Source organism: Phascolarctos cinereus, unplaced genomic scaffold (genome assembly GCF_003287225.1).
Source record: "Phascolarctos cinereus isolate Bilbo 61053 unplaced genomic scaffold, phaCin_HiC Scaffold_4;HRSCAF=312, whole genome shotgun sequence".
Lineage (NCBI taxonomy): Eukaryota > Metazoa > Chordata > Mammalia > Diprotodontia > Phascolarctidae > Phascolarctos > Phascolarctos cinereus.
Genome location: NW_027555847.1, coordinates 249,356,368 through 249,377,109, shown reverse-complemented (window position 1 = coordinate 249,377,109; position 20,742 = coordinate 249,356,368). Strand labels below are relative to the sequence as shown.

The following is a 20,742-nucleotide window of genomic DNA, read 5'->3' as shown; positions in this document are numbered from 1 at the left end:
CTTCTAAGCACTGAGAAGTGATATGCTCAGGGTCACACATCCAAAATGTATCAGGATGAGACTTGCACCTAAGGTTTATTGGACATTAAGGCTGGCTTTTTATCTACTATTTGGCTTATTAGGATCTCAGGGGTAGCTCAGGCTGAGAAGCAGCAAGCTTGCAGTGCTCCTAAGTTGTTCTGCTCCAGAGCAAAGACTGATAGCTGCCTTCCTGCTCTGACCTCTGCACGTGCCTGACGTGGGTTTGGGGTGAGCAACACATCTGTGGACTCTCTGATACTCTGGATCCTAACAAAAACATGAAAAACAATTTATTGGAAAAGCTATAATTTGCACTATCCCAATGCTTTTATATAACCAACAAACAGATGCAGCTAGGTGGATACAGCACTGGTCCTGGACTCAGAAAGACTCCTCTTCTCCTTAAGTCCAAATGTGGCATCAGATACTTACTAGTTGTGTGACCCTGAGCAAATCGCTTAACCCTGTTTGCCTCAGTTTCTTCATCTCTAAAAGGAGCTGGAGAAGGAAATGGCAAACCACTCCAATATCTTCGCCAAAAAAACCCCAAATGGGGTCATGAAGAGTCAGACACAACTAAATAATGACTGAACAATAACTAATAAACAGAATTATTTTTTCTCTCCTATACTTCACACTGATCAGTTATGTGACTGTAAAGACATATCCTCCGAAGAAAATCTTCTGTGAAAGATTACCTGCTTCCCTGTCATATTTTCATCCAGGATATCCTCAACAGAACATTGTCATAAAGATTTCATGGTGTTGAAAAAGGCAAGTTACATCTTTGTAGTTACTGATGTCACTAGCTTTATTTGGCAATGACACAGAACACCAATTTCTCCATTATTCTGGTAGCAGCCTCTCGAGATATTTTCAGCATGGATTTTTTTTTTGCACAAGTCTGCTCTTCCCCACCTTATCTTTGCGGCCATTTCATCACGTACTGAGATGTCAGAATCTAAATGTGGCAGCTGAAGGTAGCTTATTGGTAAAAAGGATAAGCTGTTACAGAATCACTCATTTTGGATCTATTTGTTGCCTTCTTTCCAATCAAATCTACAAATGTTCTTGAAATGAGATGACTTGTTTAGGTCTCACACCAAGTTTTCATCAGGTTTTCTCTTCCATTACTTTTCATTGTTTTGTAAGGTGTTACTGCTTATAGTTTTCCTCCATCTTTATCTATAATGTTCTGTAAGTGAGCTTGAATTGTAAACCAATGCTCCTTGGGCTGCCAAGTGGAAAGATGATGTGCTAACTAGCAAAATAATCGAGTGTTTGCTCATCGAGATGGTTTCTGTGCTCTTTTGGCCCTGTAGTTGTAGTGTGACTAATTTACATCATAACCTACTCTAAGTGAAAATTAAAGTCCTGACTTCCTATTTTTTAGAGTCAATAGCTTGTTAAAATAAATTGGGCTGGGAACTATTGCACATTGTCTTCTCATCTTCTCCTTACTTTTAATTTGGTATTGATTTTTATCCTTTCTCTGGTCTGACTGTATACAGAAAACCAATTAAGAAATTAATTCCTACTTCAGTAATCAATTGTTTCTTATCTGTTAGGATATGGCCAGTTTCATCACTGAGATGTTGTTCATTTGACTCTCTTCTGGATCTATAGAAGGCTTTTCAGTAGTCTACAAGCCTTTGTCTTCATCTTTCTACCTCCACAACATCTGTCTCTGTGTGTGTGTGTGTGTGTGTGTGTGTATACATATATATATGTATATATAAATATAAAAATATCCTTCTATCTAGACACGCCAACACTACTCCAGCTCAGGGCCTCATCACTCAAACTGCTGGTCTCCTTGCCTCATTTCTCCCTCCCCCATTCCAATCTACTTGCCTATCAAAGTGATTTTCCTAAAACATAAGTGTGACCACATGACCCCCTATTTATAATGTTAATAAACATTAATTTAATTATTGGTATTCTTAAGTTCCTGGCACATAGTAAATGCCTTATAAATGCATTCTTGCTTGATGTGAGATCTTAATAAATTTCAGTGCCTTTCTATTACCTCCTAGATAAAATATAAATTGCTTTGTTTGGCATTTAATAGTCTTCATAACTGGCCCTTTCCTACATTTCTAGTCTTCTTATGTTTTGCTCCCCTATACATTCTATGATCTACTGACCTATTTGCTGTTCCTCTTATATGATACGCTATATTGTTTCGATGCCTTTGCGTGGGCTGTCCCCCATGCTTGAAATGTTCTCCTTTTTCAACTTCACCTCCAGGAATCCCTGTCTTCCATCAAGACTCAGCTCAAATGCGATCTTCTGCAAGAGGCCTTTCCTGGTCCCCCCAGATACTAAAGGTTACTTTCCATCTACTCTGTTTATACCTATTTATTTACATGATGCATTCCCCATTGTAACGTAAGCTCCTTGAAGGCAGGGACTGTGTTCATTTTTTCCTTTGCATCCCTAGCAGTTAGCACAGTGCCTGACAAAGAGTAAAGGCAATAAATGATTAAGAGCTGACTAACTTTGGACTCTTTTATTTTATAAAATGAAATCCCAAATCATATTTTCTTACTGAGTATAAGGTTAGATATGAACTTGGTTTAGAAGACGTATTACATTTTTCACAGAATTTCTGCATGCCTTCAAGTCTTCAAGAGATTCTACATAAGCTGCAGTTCCCTTGTTCATACTCACTGTAAGGTGAGAAGACTAAGTATCCCAAGAAATGAGGTTTCTTGTGACTTGAAGGCAAATGACAAAAATCAACTCCTTTTTCGGTCTGCTTCTCTGTGGAGAACCTATTAGCTACACATCAATTTAGATTCATCTTTTTTATATCTTCTGATTTCATTGATAACAAGATATCAATATTGACATGGTTTTAATTTCTCCCATAGTTTTATCATTGTTATCAGTCAAAGATCTCACATCAATCAATCAATGCCAGGTACTTAGAATACTAATAATTAAATCAATGTTTATTAACTTTATAAATAAATATTTATAGACAGTTTAAAAAAATACGCAATCCTCATTATCTTCTTCCCTCTTTTATGCTACTCTATCCTTGTCACTACAAGAATAGCAGGAGGCCATACAGAAATGAGGATGATTTTTAAAAATTGTTCTTTATTTCATGGGTTGCCAGAGACAAAGAATTCATTACCTAATAGACAAATTTACTAAGACCCACTGGCCTGGCTTTCTTGAAGACATGAAGACACCTACCAATCAAGATGACACATCAGGATAGAACTTTTGTGGAGGAAGGCCCCTGTTAAAATGCAAAAATGGTTACTCAAGGTGACATATGCCTGTGATCCCTGCTGCTGAGAGAGGCTGAGGCTGGAGGATTGGTAACTTGGGTTCGGGGAGTCTAAATTGTAGTAGGGCAGAAGCTGAGTGTCTGAGTTAAGTACAGTGCCAATATGGCGAGCCTCTGGGAACTCAGCAGAGTGTGTAAAAATGGGAGAACTAGCCTAGATCAGAAAAATGGAGCAGGTTAAAACTTCTTTCCTGATCAACATTGGGGCGTATTAGTGGTTGTAGCCCATCTGGCCCAGGAGAGATGGGGATACCCAGTCTCAAAAAAAAATGTATAATTTGGGAAAAGAGAATGTCTTCAACTTTCCCAGATTAGAGAAACTATCCTTTTATAAGGCAGAGATTGGGGCCTAAAGCGGATGAAGTAGAAGGCAGGGAGGTTAGGTAAGTTAGGATTGGGTAGATCACTATAAAATGGGGGTGATGAAATCAAACTATGCCCACTTTTACCATTTCTCTAAGAACTAGCCCTGCTAAATTCTATGATTCTACCCCACCCCCCTACATATATACGGCAAATCTGAGATCCTCAGAAACTTTAGTTCATCCAGGCTACAGAACCTAGAGGCACCCTGTTCACATCTAGAAAAATCCTAATTTGTCGCCCTTCTATAGAGACCTATTCTGCTTAATCAGAAGTGGAAAAATAGGGCAAAGAGCCTTTACAATGGGCACTGCTTTGGGATCCAGTTAGAGTGAGTTTGGGGCCCTTTGCTAACCGCATCACAGCAATTGTGAAGGACAAAGGGCAGAGGAAACCCTGAGGTGCTGGCCCTGGGGACTGCTAGAAAGCTTATTCTTCCAAGGAGGCAGGAAGTAGCATTGTGGTGGTAGGGGTGAGGTGATAATGCCAACACTGCTGTGGAGGTGGAGCTGCCTGGCACAGAAACCTTGTTTGAGAAGAGTGACTCACAGCCCTTGGGTAAGTACTTCACACTACATTTGATGCCAAACACAATGTTCCTTCAGCATTTCTAGGCCAATTCCACTCAGGAAAGGCAAATCTAAAGACTGGGCTGAGAATAGATTTAATGGTCTTCCTCCTTCCACCCAGAGGATATGGGACTTCAACCATGACCATTTCCTATACCAATTGGATGGGAAGGTGAGGGAGGGCAGGGAGGAACCAGGAGACAGTGTTTACTCTGTTTGGCCACTGGAAAAGGTGCTACATTTGGCAGCAAAGAATCTGGGTTCACATCCTGGTTTGGCCACTAACTAACTGCATGGTCATGAGCAAGTCACTACTTCTCCATGCTTTAGTTATCTGAGTTGAAAACTTTGGAGGTTGGATGAGATGGCCACGATGGTCCCTTGCCAGCTTTAAATCTGTGTTCCCATGTTCTGTGAGCCTAAGATTAGGGTCCCCAATCATTTCCCTATGGGGACCTACTTTTGATTTTTATAAGTCTTATTACTGCCAAGTAAAAAATTATAATAAGGTGAATGATAAGGGGGAATTCCTATAATCTGGGGGACCATGGTAGCAGCAGATGATTTAGAGATTAAACAGGTGAAAATTAGTATTGAATGGTAGAAATAGATATTTAAAGGAGTCAAGGAGAAAAGTATCATTGCGTATTAAGACATACTCATATGAAGAAATCTAGTAAGCATCGATCAATCCACAAGCATTTATTAAGTCTGCGCCAGGCACTGTGCTGGGTCCTGGAGATATGAATACATAAAGAAAATAGCTCCTGCCTTCCATGAGTTTACATTCCATCAAGAGACACAACACACACATACAATAATATCGATAATTCATACATAATAAGAATAAGGTAATTTTGGAGAGAAAGGCACTAGCAGCTGTGGGGATCAGGAAAGGCTTTGTGTAGAAATTGGTACTTGAGTTGAGCTTTGAAGAAAACTAACTCTCTTATGGAAGTGAACGCTGAAAACTAAAAATAAATAAATTAATAAAAATCTTGAAAAGAAAAAAAGAAAACTAACTCTCATACTTGGAGACTTCACATTTTCCACAGCAGCTGTTCCAAACGTTCTCTTCTCTAAAGCTACCAACTCCTACCTTTCCAACTCCCTCTCAGCACAGGACCTTTACTCATACTTTGCTGAACAAAATTGAGATTATTTTTTGCAAGCTCCCTCTCTTCTCCAATTCCATATTTCAAATCATTTTGGCATCCTCCCTAATCTCATCCTCTTTTGCTTCAGTCTTAGAGGTTCAAAATCACCTTACCATGTACCCTTCTTTAACTATTAAGACACCTGAACCAATCCACTTTCTTTTTATCCCAGTATAATGACACACAGAAATATATCATTTTGTCTTCAAGAAACCCAACCATTTCTTCACTTCTTTCTCTCTCTCTCTCTCCTGCCTGCTATGAGTGTCAGATACAGGACAAGCTGCTCTACTTCCCTGTAGACATGAGGTCAGAGGATATGAAAAAAGTCTTCCAAAATAAGAAATGTAAAGTGAAGAAATGCAAAAAAAGAAATATCAACAAATATCTGAAAATTGTTTAAAATTACTAATGATCAAAGCAATGCAAAATAGTTTAAAATAATCCTGAAGTATACTTCAAACCAAATTACCAAAGATGGCAAAAGCCAATGTTGTTGATGGCTGTTAGAAGATAAAAACAGGGGCAGCTAGGTGGCACAGTGGATAGAGCACTGACCCTGGAATCAGGAGGACCTGAATTCAAATTTGGCCTCAGGCACATAACACGCACTAGCTGTGTGACTCTGGGCAAGTCACTTAACCCCAATTGCCTCACCAAAAAAAAAAAGAAGAAGAAGATGAAAACATTATTTCATTGCTAATGAGGTTATAAATGGATCCAAACGCTCTATAAGACGATTTGGAATTATTTACGAGAAGGTACTAAATTATTTATATTCTCTAATCCCATGAGCCTGAGAGCCATTTACACCCCAAAAAAGTCAATGACAGAAAGAAAGACACCTATGTACCAAAATACTCTTAGTAGCGCTGTTGTAATAACAGAAAGCTAGAAACAGATTATGTGTCTTATAAATGGGGAACGGCTGAAGAAATTATGATTTATAAATGTAATTATGAAATAACAAATGTGAAGAATTCAGAAAAAACATGGGAAGGTTTGTATGGCCTGATAAAGCAGAGGCAAAGGAAAAATAAACCCAAAGGCCACAGGCTAAAAGAATATAAATGAAAATAACATTGAAGGCAGCAAAACTCAGGACAAATACAAAAGACAAAGTTCAAAATTTTTGAAGGACAGACAAAATAAAATCACGTAGGTTTCCTCCCCCAAGATTTATCTTTATTCTTTCTGACAAGTTCGCTCTTTCTCCTTCACCCTCAGACTCCCCATGGTATTTTTTCCTCCCTTGCTGTTTTCCAAGACAGAGGGACAAGTTGACGTCATTGGTGCAGGTGCCTTGTCTAGCCTTACAAAACGTGTGTTGTTGATTCTGGATATCAAATAGTGGCCGCCTGATCTGAAAACCGGGACCTATGAGTAAAGGATATTAACAGCAAACTGCAGCAAGGGAATCCTATGCCAGACCTGCTCAGGCTCATCTGGGGGCTGGAATCTCCATCCAGAGGCAAAGGATCTCATCCAAGGCGCAGACTCATCAACTTCATTGGAAACTGGACTGCTGCTCAAGGGAAGAGTCTATTCCCAGGCTAACTTCAAGAGGCCTGCTAGGACAGGAGTCTTTCCCAGAACTGACTAGACTTGAGTTCCTCCACTTCGTTGGCTATTTGGCTCATGGCCTTTGCTTTCCAGTAAAAACAAACCCCCAGGAGTTTTGTGAAAAGCAGTAAATCAAGTTGAATGGAAATCATTCCACTCAAAATACGTTTACACGATGGCACGTGTATAACCTATATCGGATTGCTTGCCATCATGGAGAGAAGGGATGGAAGGGAAGGAGGGAGAAAAAAATCTGAAACTCAAAATCTTATAAAAAAAATCAATGTTGAAAACCATCGTTACAAGTAGTTGGAAATAATAAAATACTGTTTACCAAAGAAAAAGAAAAAAAAGAAATCACTCTACTTTAAAATTCATTGCTCTGTTTTCCATTTGGAGGTAGAGGAAGAGGAGCAATCCAAGTCCCTTATGCCACAGGTAAGGAAACTGAGGCAAGAGAAGTAAAGGATGGGTCCAAAGTCCCATATCTAGTAAGTAGTAAATTCATTCTAGCATGGCTCAAGTGCCATTTCTTTCATGAGCCCTTCCCTGAGGGCAAAACCAATAGTTTGAGGTCTTCTTGTAATAGCTCTCAGCTTCCTTATAATGAATGTTTCTAACAACTAGAGTATTTGAGAAATGTAGTTGAATACCTCATGTTGAAATGTTAAGTTCAAGCAATGGCTAGGTGGCAACATATCAGTTATATTATAGAGTGACATTCTCTTTTAGGAGGAGAGCTAAACGGGATGGCCTGAAAGGCACCTTCAAACACTAAAGTTCTAAGATTCTATGGTTCTGTTTCATCTCAGGTTCCAGCAATCTTTCCTACATCTGACCTAGTGTACCCAATGTCTACAAAAACAATTTATCATTTAGTGCTTTATCCTGCTGGCTATCTTTCTATGTCTTCTTTCTTTTTTTTAGATAAGGTGGATGTATAAAAGAGCAGAGGCTTTTCATGATTTGCTAGTTCACTATTAGTCAAGAGTGTGACAAAGCAGCCCCCAAAAAATTAATGCAATCTTGATCTCCATTGAAAGAAACAGTGTCCAGAATGAGGGAGATTCTAGCTCTTCTATATCAAGATCTCACCACATCTAGAATGTTGTGATCAGTTGCTGGGCTCACATTTTAGAAAGGCTGCTGATAAAACAGTATGGCCAAGGAGACAGAACTCGAATTTACGTGGTCTATGGACTAGAAGCCATACCAAGATTGGAAGACTGGTTGAAGGAACTTAGTGGGGGAGAAAAGACTTGGTGTTAAAGGGAGACAGAAAAATTATAATTGTTTTCAAATATTAACATGCAGAAGAGGACTTAGCTTGGCGCCAAAGAGAAGGTCTAAGAATGATGTGTTTAAATAGCAAAGCAGAGAATGGCTTGCTCTAAAGTAAAACTTTCTACCGATTATAGCACTTCTAAAGTGGAATGGGCTGATAGGGAAGGTGATTCCTATCACTGGAAGTCCGATTCAGTGGCTAGATGACCAGATGTGGGATAATTTGTGGAGGAGATTCCTGTTCAGATATGGGCTGGGCTGCAGGTTCTTTCCTAACTTTTCTGTGATGCTATTCGGTAGTATGCTCCTTGAAGGCAGGGAGCAGGCTTCATTCAGCTTTCTGTTTCCCATGGCACCTAGCTGCTAAAACAATATTCTATCAACATGTTGGGTGTTCAAATATTTCTTCAAGGCAATCACAGAATCACAGAATGCTTGGGTTGGACGCAACTTCGGAAGGTGTTTGGCCAATCTCCTTATTTTACAAACTGAGGCTCAGAATAAATTACTTGCTTAAGGTCACATAGTTGTTTGTTTGTTTGAATTAAATCTGAAGCCAGAATTCTTGTACACAAGTCTTAAGTAGGGTCCTTATCTTAGGGCTAGCTAGTAGTAGAGCTAACTATATGGTGCCATTTGTGGTGAATCTTGAGAATATCATTGATACCGAATGGCTAGAGCTTCCTCACCCCTCCCCCAGTGCCAGCTCTGTCTGGGTGAAATAGGGACAAAAACCATGCCTCAGGTTCATATGCTGTGTCATAAGCTCTGCAAGATCTTACCTAGATATGTCCCAATGAATCCAAGGCATAGAAGCTGGAGAGCACAAAGATGGTGCCAACTCCCAGGATGACGACGCCTACATAGTAAGCCCCTAGGCAATCCAACCCTTCTATCTTCGGCTGGCTGGACATGGCCCGGGTAAAGCTAGAAGGAAAGAGGAGAAAAGATAAGAGGAAAATACAGAAGCTTGCCAAGTCCATTAAGGCCATCATACCCAAATTCCTGGACTGATTCTACATAGCAGTAGAACCTTATGAAGAGTCAAGTTATTAGACTCAATTCAACTCAAGAAACATTAAGTACCTATTCTGTGCCAGGCCCTGTGCTAAGCGATGGGGATACAAAAAGAAGCAAATGACAAGTCTCTGCCCTCAAGGAGCTTACCCTCTAATGAGGAAGATGAGATGCAAGCAAATATATACAAAGCAAGCTATATAGAGGATAAATAGCAAATAATTGAGAGGAAAAGCACTGGATAGTGAACACTTCTACATGATAGGAATTGAGTTGGGACTTAAAAAAAAGTCAGTTATTCAGAAGGAACCTTAGCAGTCACTTAGTCCAAAATCCTCATATAAATGTGGGTTATTATTTTTATTAATAATAATAAGCCACTGTGAAACATTAACACATTAGTTTTATTTAGCTTATCAACTTACTCCAGGTGACCAGGGCTAATCTTCTCTGAGGGAAAAGGTCACAAGACTAGGAAATTCTAACAGAGGGTGGATCAAGGTGCAACTCCCCAGAGAGCTGAGGTTGTGATAAAGAATGGATGCCGTTGCCTCAAACCAAACACTTGACCCTTACCAGTTGTGTGACCCTGGGCAAGTCACTTAACCCTAACTGCTTTAAAAAAAAAAAAGAATGGATGCCACCAACACATTTATCTAGCCTACTTCAGCACAGAATTAGAAAATTTCATGATTAGAAGGGATTTCAATGGTCATTCTACTACAACTTTCCACTTATTACATACATCCCTTCTATTTGAATACTTCCAGCAATGAGATGCTTGCTACCTTCCAAGGCAGCCCATTTCAGTACTAGACAGCCCTAAGGGTTAGAAAGTTTTTCCATTTATTAATCCTTGTTTTACCCTTGGAGCCACTCAGAAGTCTAATCCTTCTTCCACAAAATAGACCTTCAAATATTGAAAGACATATTTAGTCATTTTTTTTTCTCTTCTAAGCATAATATAGGAGCAGCTAGGTGGTGCAGTGGATAGAAGACTGGGCCTCGAGACTGGAGGACCCATCCGGCCTCAGATACTTAACAGCTGTGTAAACTGGGCAAGTCACTTAATCCTGTTTACCTTAGTTTCCTCATCTGTAAAATGAACTAGAGAAGACATGGCAAAATAGTATCTTTGTCAAGAAAACCCCAAAGAGTCATGAAGAGTTGGATGCTACTGAAAATCGACCAAATAACAACAAAAACATAGCATGCCCAGTTCTTTCAAGCGCCCTTTATTTGACATTGGCTCTAGACTGCTCGCCATCATGGCCGCCCTCCAGCTTGCCACTCTCACCCTTACACCAAGGAAAGAACACTCTCTACTTCAGATGTGCTCTGATCAGGACATTGTTCTAACATGGTCTAGTCTCAATTCCAATACCAATGTATTGCAAATATCCTCTCCAGAAACTGGTTTTGGTGTTTCCTCTCTTAATTCAGTGTCATCAATAAGACAGATTATTTTGTGGCAACATTCTGATACTCCTGTTCTTGGCAGGATGAAGGAAATTTATTCTGTGCTTTGCATTGCAAGTCTCTCTCTGGCATTTGTGCAAAGGGATTGAAGGCCTGCTTTTATTAACTTTTCTTTTTCCACTCTCTCAAAGGTTGTTTGAAAATTCAACACTCTTGGGGCAACGAAGTAGCGCAGTGGATAGAGCACCGGCCCTGAAGTCAGGAGGACCTGAGTTCAAATCTGGCATCAGAGCAAACACTTGACACTTACTAGCGGTGTGACCCTGGGCAAGTCACTTAACCCAATTGCCTAAAAAATTAAAAAATTAAAAAAGAAATAAATTCAACATGCTCATCTAAAGCTTCAAGGGAGTCCAAAGAGAGACGACTCATAGATTTCCAAAGGCAAGGAAGAAGAGAGGAATCTGGAAGGATGGATGGGCATAGGCTATAGAAGTCAGATCACATTTGCTGCCCAGTGCCCTGAGATGTGGAGGCTCATACACTTTCAATGGTTCTCCATGGCCTACTGGAGAAAGTCCAAACTCTTCAGATTGGGATTCAAAGGCCCTCTAAATCAGGTTCTCAACGTACTTTTCCAGCTTTATGTCCCCATTCCCTAATATACATCCTTGGCTCAAGAAAGGCTGGTTTTCTCGTTGAACTTGGAATTAGAGTTTGCAGAGGGCAAAGGTGTGAAGTGAACATAAGGAAGTAAATTAGAGCCTTGAGTGTTAGGACAAAAAAACTTTTATTTTATCCTGCAGGGAAGGAAAAGATGGACTGGAAACGGGAGAGACTTAAGGTATGGAGAATAGTTTATAGGCTATTATATTAGTCCAGACAAGAAGTAATGAGAATTTGGATAGGTTGGTAATGACAACAGGTAGCATTTATGTAGAGCTTTAAAGTCTGCAAAATTTTTATAAATAAAAATTGGCTCATTTTATTTTCACAACAACCATGGATGGTGGGTGCTATTATTTTCTCCATTTTACAGAGGTGAATATCATGGCAGAGGTTATACAACCAGGGTCATACAACTAGTAAAGTCTGAGGTCAGATCTGAACTCAGGTGTTCCTGATTGCAGGTCCAGAGCTCTATCCATTGTACCACCTAGCTGCCTAGTAGTAGTGGGAGTAGAAAGAAAAATTATCTTATACTTCAGAGAGAAACAATAGGACTTAGCAACAAAATAGGTGTGGGGGTTGAGGGAAAGGGAAGAGTAAAAGCTAACTTCAAGCTTTTGAGCCTGGGTAACTAGGAGGTTAGTGATGCATAAATAGAAATAGGGAAATTTGGAGGAAGTATGGGTGTTGGGATATGATAAATTGAGATCAGAACATGCTGAAAGTGAGGTGCCAATGGAAAATCCACGTAAAAGGGTCCAACAAGTAGCTAGAAATGTAGGAATGGAAACTGGGGAGAGGTCAGGGCTGAATATGTATGCGTGTGGGAGTTATCTGCATAGAGAGAATAATTAAAGCCAGGAGAATAGACAAGATTGTCAAGGGAACAAACTGGAGGGGGAAGAAAAGAGAAAAGAAAGCTAAAAATGCCAATATTTTGTGGGCAACAGGAAGAGGAGGAGAAAGAAGTTAAAGAAGTTTAGTAGCTATACTATCTGTGGACCCACGACTGCACATAAAGAAGGCATGAATAGGACAAACAGCCAATAGGCTTAGCTTTACAGTCTGTCCAGACTCTGGGCACTTAATCTATATGAAAGCCACTTGCTAATTCCTACCTGTCTTGGCTGAACTCCCTCCTCCTCCCCTCACCCCCTTCTTTGCCTGTGTTATCTTGCCAGACAGTGATTTTCTTGTTTAATGGTCCTGGACACTCCTGTCCCACTGCTGTCCACATCCCACAGTGAATGAGGGGTGGGGGAAGGGGAAGGCTATGACAAGATCAGGTTAAGTCCAAATGTTTTTGCTTGGTTTCCAAGACTTTCTTCAATGTTTCCATTCCACTTAGCCAACATGCAGACTCTGTTTTAGCTTCCCAGGTCACTTCACAGTGCTATGAATACACCATGTTCATTCTTACTTCCTCATTTTCTCTCTCCTGTATCCTCTCCAATCTTTACCATCCTTGAAGGTCCATCTTAAATTCTCTATCTTCTGGGAAGCCTTAGCTGACAACTTCAGCCCATACCATTTCTTCTTTCTGATCTTTTCCCTTACCCCATACAATATAATTTAGCACTTAATAATAGCTAGTAGGTTCTGCTATTTCTTTTTAGACCAGACCTGTGATTTCCTTGGTATGGGAAAATTCCCACTACCAATAAAAATCAGTGATTATTTTTGTTAAATCATAATTCCCTTCACATTTTGGAACTTAAAGTCTTGGAGACATCCCTAGGACACAGAGAGGATGGCTAAGTGACTTGCTCAAAAAGCCACGATGTGTCACAGGCAGCCCTTAAGCTCAGATCTTCCTGCCTTTGAGGGAAGCTTTTTATATTTTGCATCATGCTGCTCCTAAAGCTCTCAATAAAGACCTTTTTATTGATTAGTTGGGGTAAAAGGGGAACAAAGAAGGAGATAAAGAGAAGGCAAAAGAGAGAAGATGAAGGCCTGGTGGGAAGAGAAGGTGGGAGGGATGCCCCAGAGGAGTTTGTGTCCTTTCTGAAGTTAGGATTGAAATTAAAATTGATAGAATACAACCCAAGTCACCCACCTAAAAAGTCCAGAATAGCTAGCTCCCTGCTTTAGGGAAAAAAAGGGCAGGAGGAGGAAGGAATGTTAAATCATCTTTCAGCTGGAGAGAGAATATTTCATTGCTTTGGATCATAGATCAAACTAGTATCATTTTTCTTCTTAACAGATACTCTGAACCAGGGCTTCTTAAACTTTTTCCACTCACAACCCCTTCAGCGCCTGCTAAACTGTGGGTTGAGGGACAGCTAGATGGCGCAGTGGATAGAGCACCGACCTGGAGTCAGGAGGACCTGAGTTCAAATCCGATCTCAGATACCTGATATTCACTAGCTGTGTGATCCTGGGCAAGTCACTTAACCCCAGGTGCCTGGCCAAAAATTAAAGAAAACAAAACACAAAACCAAAAACCCCCCAAAAAACTCTGGGTTGAGACCCCATACCCATGGTTTAAGAAGTGATACTAGAACTTGGTTGAAAAGAAGATAAAAGATGGGCAGTATTATAGCTACAAAAGACCATTTGACTGGGAGCCAGAAGATTTGTTTTCTGGTTGGTCCTACTTCTGCCACTGGATGACCTTAGGGAAGTTGGTTTCCCTAGGATTCAGTTTCTTAATCTCTTGTTAGAAAAATCTGAAACAAAAATCTACTACAGGAGTGAGTGAAGGAGAGCCTTTATTGCACTTCTCTCTAGAGAAGCAGGTACGTGGGTGCTTGTTCAGTGGTATGATCAACTTTTAAATAGTAAGAGTATGGACTCCATCCACCAGGGCTACGAATGGTCTAGTTCATCTGAGTTATACTCTTCCTGAACAGCCCATCCCATGTTCTTCATGTTCTGTTAACTCTGCCTACTTCATGCGTCCTATGTGAAAAAATGGTGGCTATCTCCACCCTCGGGGTATGTCAGTTAATATTCAATAAGCTTATTAAGCAAGTGCAGTGGAGAAAAGCTTTTTCCCTGTGGAGGCCCTGGTCCTTGACCCAGAAGGGTTGCAATGGGTTTAGTCTCCAGGGCTCTTTCTTAAGAACTGTGGATAGAGCACAGGCCCTGAAGTCAGGGGGACCTGAGTTCAAATCTGGCCTCAGACACATAACATGTACTAGCTGTGTGACTTTGGCCAAGTCACTTAACCCCAATCGCCTAAAAAAAATTTTTAAAAAAGAGTTGTTTACAGAATGTTTGGAGTACTTTCTGATTGGTTGAGGGACTATCCACAAGATCTTGGAATTTCTTATCCTGCTGTGGAAGCCTAACCCCCTAAAACCTTTCCCACATCTTTCAAATAGAAATATTATTTTAGGGGCATAAAAGGTTAATAATGGTTGGTTTGGGAGGAGCTGAGGAGCTCCTCAACAGTAAGAGAAAAGACGGAAAGAATTTTAGAACTGGAAGGTACCTTAGACGCACCTAGTGCAATCAACATGAATCCCCTTTACAACTCACCTGACAAATGGCCATTCATTCAGCTTTTGTTTTAAAACCTCCAGTGAGGGAGAAACCACTACTTCTGGAGGTAGTCCATTCTTTTTGATGGACATTTTTTCCTTACATGAAGCCTAAATCTGCCTTGCTGCAAATTCTATCCATTACTCTTACATCTGCCTACGGAGGTCAAGTCGAATCAAGTCTGATTCTCCTTCCACATGGCACTTCAAATATCTATGGACAACTATCATGTTTTCCCTAAAATATTCCTCTTTTCTTTCATTTTTCCTCATGTGGCATGATCAAGGACCTTCACTACCCTGGTCCACCCTCTTTTGGACATTCTCCAACTTGTTCAAGGCCTTGCTAAAATGTGGTGCTCAGACTTGAACACAATTCTCCAGATGTGGTCTGCCAGTGGCAGAGTATAGCAGGTCCAACACTTCCTTGTTCCTGGACACTATGACTCGCAAGGCAAGCTAAGATCACACCAGTTTTTTGGACCATGATGTTTCACTGTGACTGACACTGAGTTTGCAACACATTAAAACACCTAGATACTCTTCAGAGTCATTGTATCTAGCCATCTAGATGCCATTTTGGACTTTTTATCCTTACTAACTTCCATCTTCCTAGATGTGGCTCAGATTTTAGTCTGTCGAGATCTATTTGTATCCTGATTCTTTCATTCAGTGTTTTGGCCAGCCCCATTCCCCTAATTTTTGGTAAAAATGTAAAACAAGAGGCAAACACAGATCCCTGGGGTACTCCATTAGAGACTCTTCTTCCCAAGTTGACATTGAGCCCTTATAATGATTATTCCTTAGGTTTGGCCAATCAACCAGTTCCAAACCAGTTCCATCTTATTATGATAAATATGCAAAATGCTTTGCCGAAATATGGATAAATTCAGCATTTCCGTCATCCAGCAGCCTAGTAAAGAGGCCAAGGTCTCCCTGCACATCTAGGGCCAACTCCAGTTGTCCTGATGTATATCTCGCCATTGGACCCAGATGGCTCCCAAGGAGGAAGTGAGGCTGGTGACTTTCCATAGCCCTCTCACTTCAGTCTAATCCACTTGTATGTCATGGCATCACCTCCCTGATATCATGGTCCTCTTTGAGAACAAAGGACAAACAACACCAAAACAACATTGTAAAAAAGGGAAACAGACTACCCTGGTATGACCCGTTCTTGGTGATTATTAATTACTCCTTTACTAATATGTTCTACAATGTTACCAGGAATTGAAGTCAAGTATATTAGCCTATAACTTATAGATTCTACTTTCTTCCTTTTTTTGAAAATTGGGACATTTCATCCTTTCCATCCTGTGGCACTTTTACTTGCATAGCTAAGTACAAGACAGATAAACAACAGCGGTAGAGAGACCTAGAAATTCACTACAGATAAAATCAAAGAAAGAAACCAACACCAAAACCCACAGCTTCAGATGTCCATACACAGATACACAGGGTATGGGTTACAAGCATAGGGAATAAACAATTCTAAGGCCAAGAGGCAAATTTCACTTTGTAGGTCCATTGAAACTTGGCAGAATGAAATCTAGTTCTAGAAAGGTTAGCTTTATTCAAAAGGAACAGGATAAGTAGAGGAGAGGAAAGAAAAGGCAGCATTGAATTTTAAAAGAAACACTCATGGGGAGATCTAAAGCCCAGAGGGGTAAGCATGGTGGAGAACATATGGGTGCAGATCAGCAGGGGCAGAACCAGAATTGAAATCATGATCAGAGTATGCTACAAGACCACCTGGATGGAAAAGAATGCATAAAGACATTGAGGAAACAGACCACAAGCCTAGTAGATAGGCATAATATAGTAGTGATGGGGGATTTGAATTATCTGAACATCTGCTGCCCAAAGCAGAACGGCCAATGATGTCCGGATTTATATTAATGATAATTTCATCCTTCAAAAGGTAGAGGAAGTAACAAAGGGAACTGCTGATTCGTAGCTCATCTTTGCCAACAAGGAGAAACTGGTTGCTGCAGTGAAAATGATGACAACTTTGTGGAAAAAGTGCCAGCTTCGTGTAAGAACTGGTGACAGAAAAGGAGAAAAAAATCAGGGCACAGTCACAAATGCATGCCAGATTGTAGGAAAGCATATTTCTCAACATTGTTATTTAAAGTTTTCAGTTCTAAATTCTATCCCTATTTCCCTCCCTAATATGGTAAGCAATCAGATATAGCTTATACATGTACAATTATGTAAAACATTTCCATATTAGTAATTTTGTATAAGAAGACTCGAATAAAAGGAAAAAAATGAAAGAAAGCAAAAAATAGTATGCTTCAGTCTGTATTTAATCAATGTCAGTTCTTTCTCTGGAGGCTTTATCATGAGTCCTTTGGGATTTTCTTGGATCCTTGTATTGCTAAGAAGAACTAAGTCATTCACAGTTCTGCAGTGAACAATATTGCTGTTACTGTGTACAACATTCTCCTGTTCTGTTCACTTCACTATGCATCAGTTCATGTAAGTCTTTCCACGTTTTTCTGAAATCACCCTGCTTGTCATTTCTTATAGCACAATAACATTCCATTACAATCATATATCACAACTTGGTTAACCATTCCCCAATTGATGGGCATTCCTTTGATTTCTAATTCTTAGCCACCACAAAAAGAGCTGCTATAAATATTTTTGTACAAATAGGACCTAGGAAAGCATATTTCAAAACATTCAGAGAAAAGACAGGAAGGATCTCTCATGCCTTAAAATTCTATCAGGAAAGTTAGCCCTATATAGGGAAAGGAAACTCTCCAGAATAGAAACAATTACAATAAGAGGGAAAATGGTCTTTGTTTAAAGAGACCAGAGTGGATGTATCAATCAACTTAGATGGAAAAAGGGAAATGGAGAAAATGGGAAACAAAGGGGTATGTAGCTATGTAAGAATAGTCTCAGGAACTTAGAATGACCTGAGGTTGTTGAGAAAATTTAAGGACAATATAACCTAAAAACATTCCCCAAACCTATATATTTGGGGAAAGAGGCTGCATGGTATAGTGAATGGTTGGTTTTAGACTTGGAAAGATCTGAGTTCAGGTCCTCCTTCTGACCCACAAATTGGCTATGTGACCCTAGGCAATTCACTTAATTTTTCAGAGCCTCAGGCAAGTCTCCAAGACCTCAGAAAAAGGTGCAGAACTCTTGCTTGTTTACATTGGTATAGGCAGTTTCTTGACTTGGTCCCTATATCACTAAAACCATACATCTATACTCCCCTATTCACTGAAAAATTAAGGAAAACAGAAATATCAAAGGAGAGAGAAGATTACAGTTCATGGTGGATGACACTGGGTAGAAATAAAACAAAACTGTTTAATTCTTATTTGTCTTCTGTTTCTTTTACTCAAAGGGGAATAACTGGACTAGAAAAGAGAATAAAAAATGACCAAAAGGGAGTTGAGATCCAAGTTATGTAGGAAGATGGTAAGGCAGTGCTTAGCTTCCCATGATGAATTTGAGGCCCACTTTGAATTCTTTGAAATACTAGAAAATAGGAGAAGTGATGCAGGAGTGGATAAAGGCTAATATTGTCGTAATTTTTTTTTAAACTAACAGGGGAGATGCCTGTAAACTATAGTGTCTAGGACTAGGAGCTGATAGTACTATGGCAGTCTGTCCTGCCCCTAGTCAGACCACATGTGAAATAATGTGTTCAATTCTGGTTATTTCATATTAGGAAGAAGGTGGTCAAAAGGCCTCGAGATGACAAAATATGAGGATTAGATAAATAAACTGGGGATATTTGGGGCAGCTAGGAGGTGCAGTGGATAAGAGCACTGGGCTTAGAATTAGGAAGAGTCATCTTTACGAGTTCAAATCTGGCTTCAGACACTTAGACCCTCAGCAAGTCACTTAACCCTGCCAAGAAACTCAGTTTCTTCATCTGTAAAACAAGCTGGAGGAGGAAATGGCAAACCACTCCAGTCTCTTTGCCAAGCAAACCCCAAAAAGGGTAACAAAGAGTCCGATGTGACTGAAATGACCTTACAACAACAATTTAGGTGAGAAGAGAAAGAAGAGAGAAGCCAAAAAGAGGACACAATAGTGATTTTTAAGTATTTGAAAAAAAATTACACGAAAAGGGAATTAGTCTTGCTCTGCTTGGTTCTTACAATTAGAACTAGTAGTTAATGGGTAGGAGTTGCAAAGAGAAGATTTTAGCTCAATGTAAGGAAAAACACTATAACAATTGGAGCTATACAAGACTGGAATGGGCTGTCCTAAAAAGTAGTGAGATCTCACTGGAAGTCTTCAAGAAGAGCCTGGGTGACCATTTGTTAGATGTGTTACAGAGGGGATTCTCATTCAGGAATGAGTGGGTCAAGATGCCTCTAAAGTCCTCTCTAAGTCTGAGATTCAAGGAATGGAAAACAAACTCAACCTAAATGAATAATGTGACAATGGGAACAGACAGACACACACACACACAGAACTAATTCAGTATGGGTTCACATGAACAGAAGCACATAATGACCTACATACAGGTGAGGGTCGCACTTTGCTCTTCTCTGGTCAGATCATATTGGGTCCTGAACAATGTTAGGGAGGCCACTAAAGAATATTAAGAATATCAAGCCTATTTCCTCATCCGTAAAATGGGGATAATGATAGCAACTACCTCATAAGGTTGTTGTGAGAAGAGTAAGAGATAACACACGGAAAGCAGTCTGCAGACTTTAAAGCACTATCTAAATGTCAAATGTTATATTAAGAGGGGCAAACAGACCGATGAAATGATCACAGATCATGGTTTGAAGAAACTGGGAATGTTTAGCTTGGCGAAGAAAAGACAAGGGGATAAGGGATAGAACATGTGCCTGTCTTCAAAATACTTGAAAGGTTTTCAGGAGGAAGAGGGATTTTTCTTTTGGCTCTAGAAGACAAACTCAACAGATGGAAGTCTCAGGGAGGCAGATTTCTGCTCAGTCTAAGGAAGATCTTTCTACAACATCAGGAATGTCTAAAAAAGGAATGGGTTGCTTCAGGGGATTCCCCTGAGCTACCTATCACTGGAGGTCTTCAAGTAAAAGCCGAATGACTGTTTTTTCAGCCACGTTGTAGAAAGGACTCCTGCTCAGGGACAGGTTGTGCTAATGACCTCTGAGGTCCTTCCCGCTCTGATGTCCTAGGACTTTTTCCCTATGAGCCATTAAGCAGTTTTGTCTCCCCCGTGGTTAGAATGAGTATACTCCATGGTCATAATTTCTGGTTTATAGGAATCATATATTTCAAATCCAATTAAGTCAATATTTGGTGTCCCCAGTTCTCCCATTCAGAAGAGAAGGTACAGTTCTTTCCACACATAAAATTAACAGAGAACAAGTAGCTTTTTTTTGGGTGTCTAGCTCGGTAATACAATAAAGTAATAGAAGGCAACTCCTTTGGAAAATAATCTGTATGGGGCAGAGAGGTGTAGTATATGGACACACAGAGTGATTCTTTATTTACTTTTAGTTCTATTTTTGAAGTTTGCGTGGTGATCTTTTTTCCCCCCACCAATGAAATCTCTGGAGATTGGGACTTCTTTCATGCTCTTTATGAAATCCAGGAAGTCCTATAAAAGGGGGGGTGGGGAGGGGAGGAGAGAGGTGGCCTCACCAAGCAGCTCTCACCTAGGCTCCTTGAGTTAGAGATGCTTAGGTCCTGACTGCTTCTGCTTATCAGAAAGGGAGGGCAAGGGTCTGCCTCACCTACGGTGTTTAAGCAATCTAAGCTTGCCTTTCACGATCTTTCAAGTTTCATAAAACTACAAAAAGGAAAATAAAATGCCACATCCAGACTAAAGTAGCTCCAATGCCAAAATAATCCTTTGCCTTTGTGTGACATTTTTCACTTTTCAAAGAGCTTTCATATTCATTATTTCATGAAAATCTGGG

At 40.0% G+C, this 20,742-nt stretch overlaps 1 protein-coding gene across 1 annotated transcript in view; it reads right to left on the bottom strand.

Moving 5' to 3' along the window:
* PEMT (phosphatidylethanolamine N-methyltransferase) overlaps nucleotides 1-20,742 on the bottom strand; it is a 179,528-nt gene that overhangs the window by 31,491 nt on the left and 127,295 nt on the right. Inside the window, 2 exon segments of the mRNA XM_020967400.2 lie at nucleotides 9,044-9,070; nucleotides 9,073-9,188. Coding sequence (XP_020823059.1) covers nucleotides 9,044-9,070; nucleotides 9,073-9,188 — 143 coding nt within the window.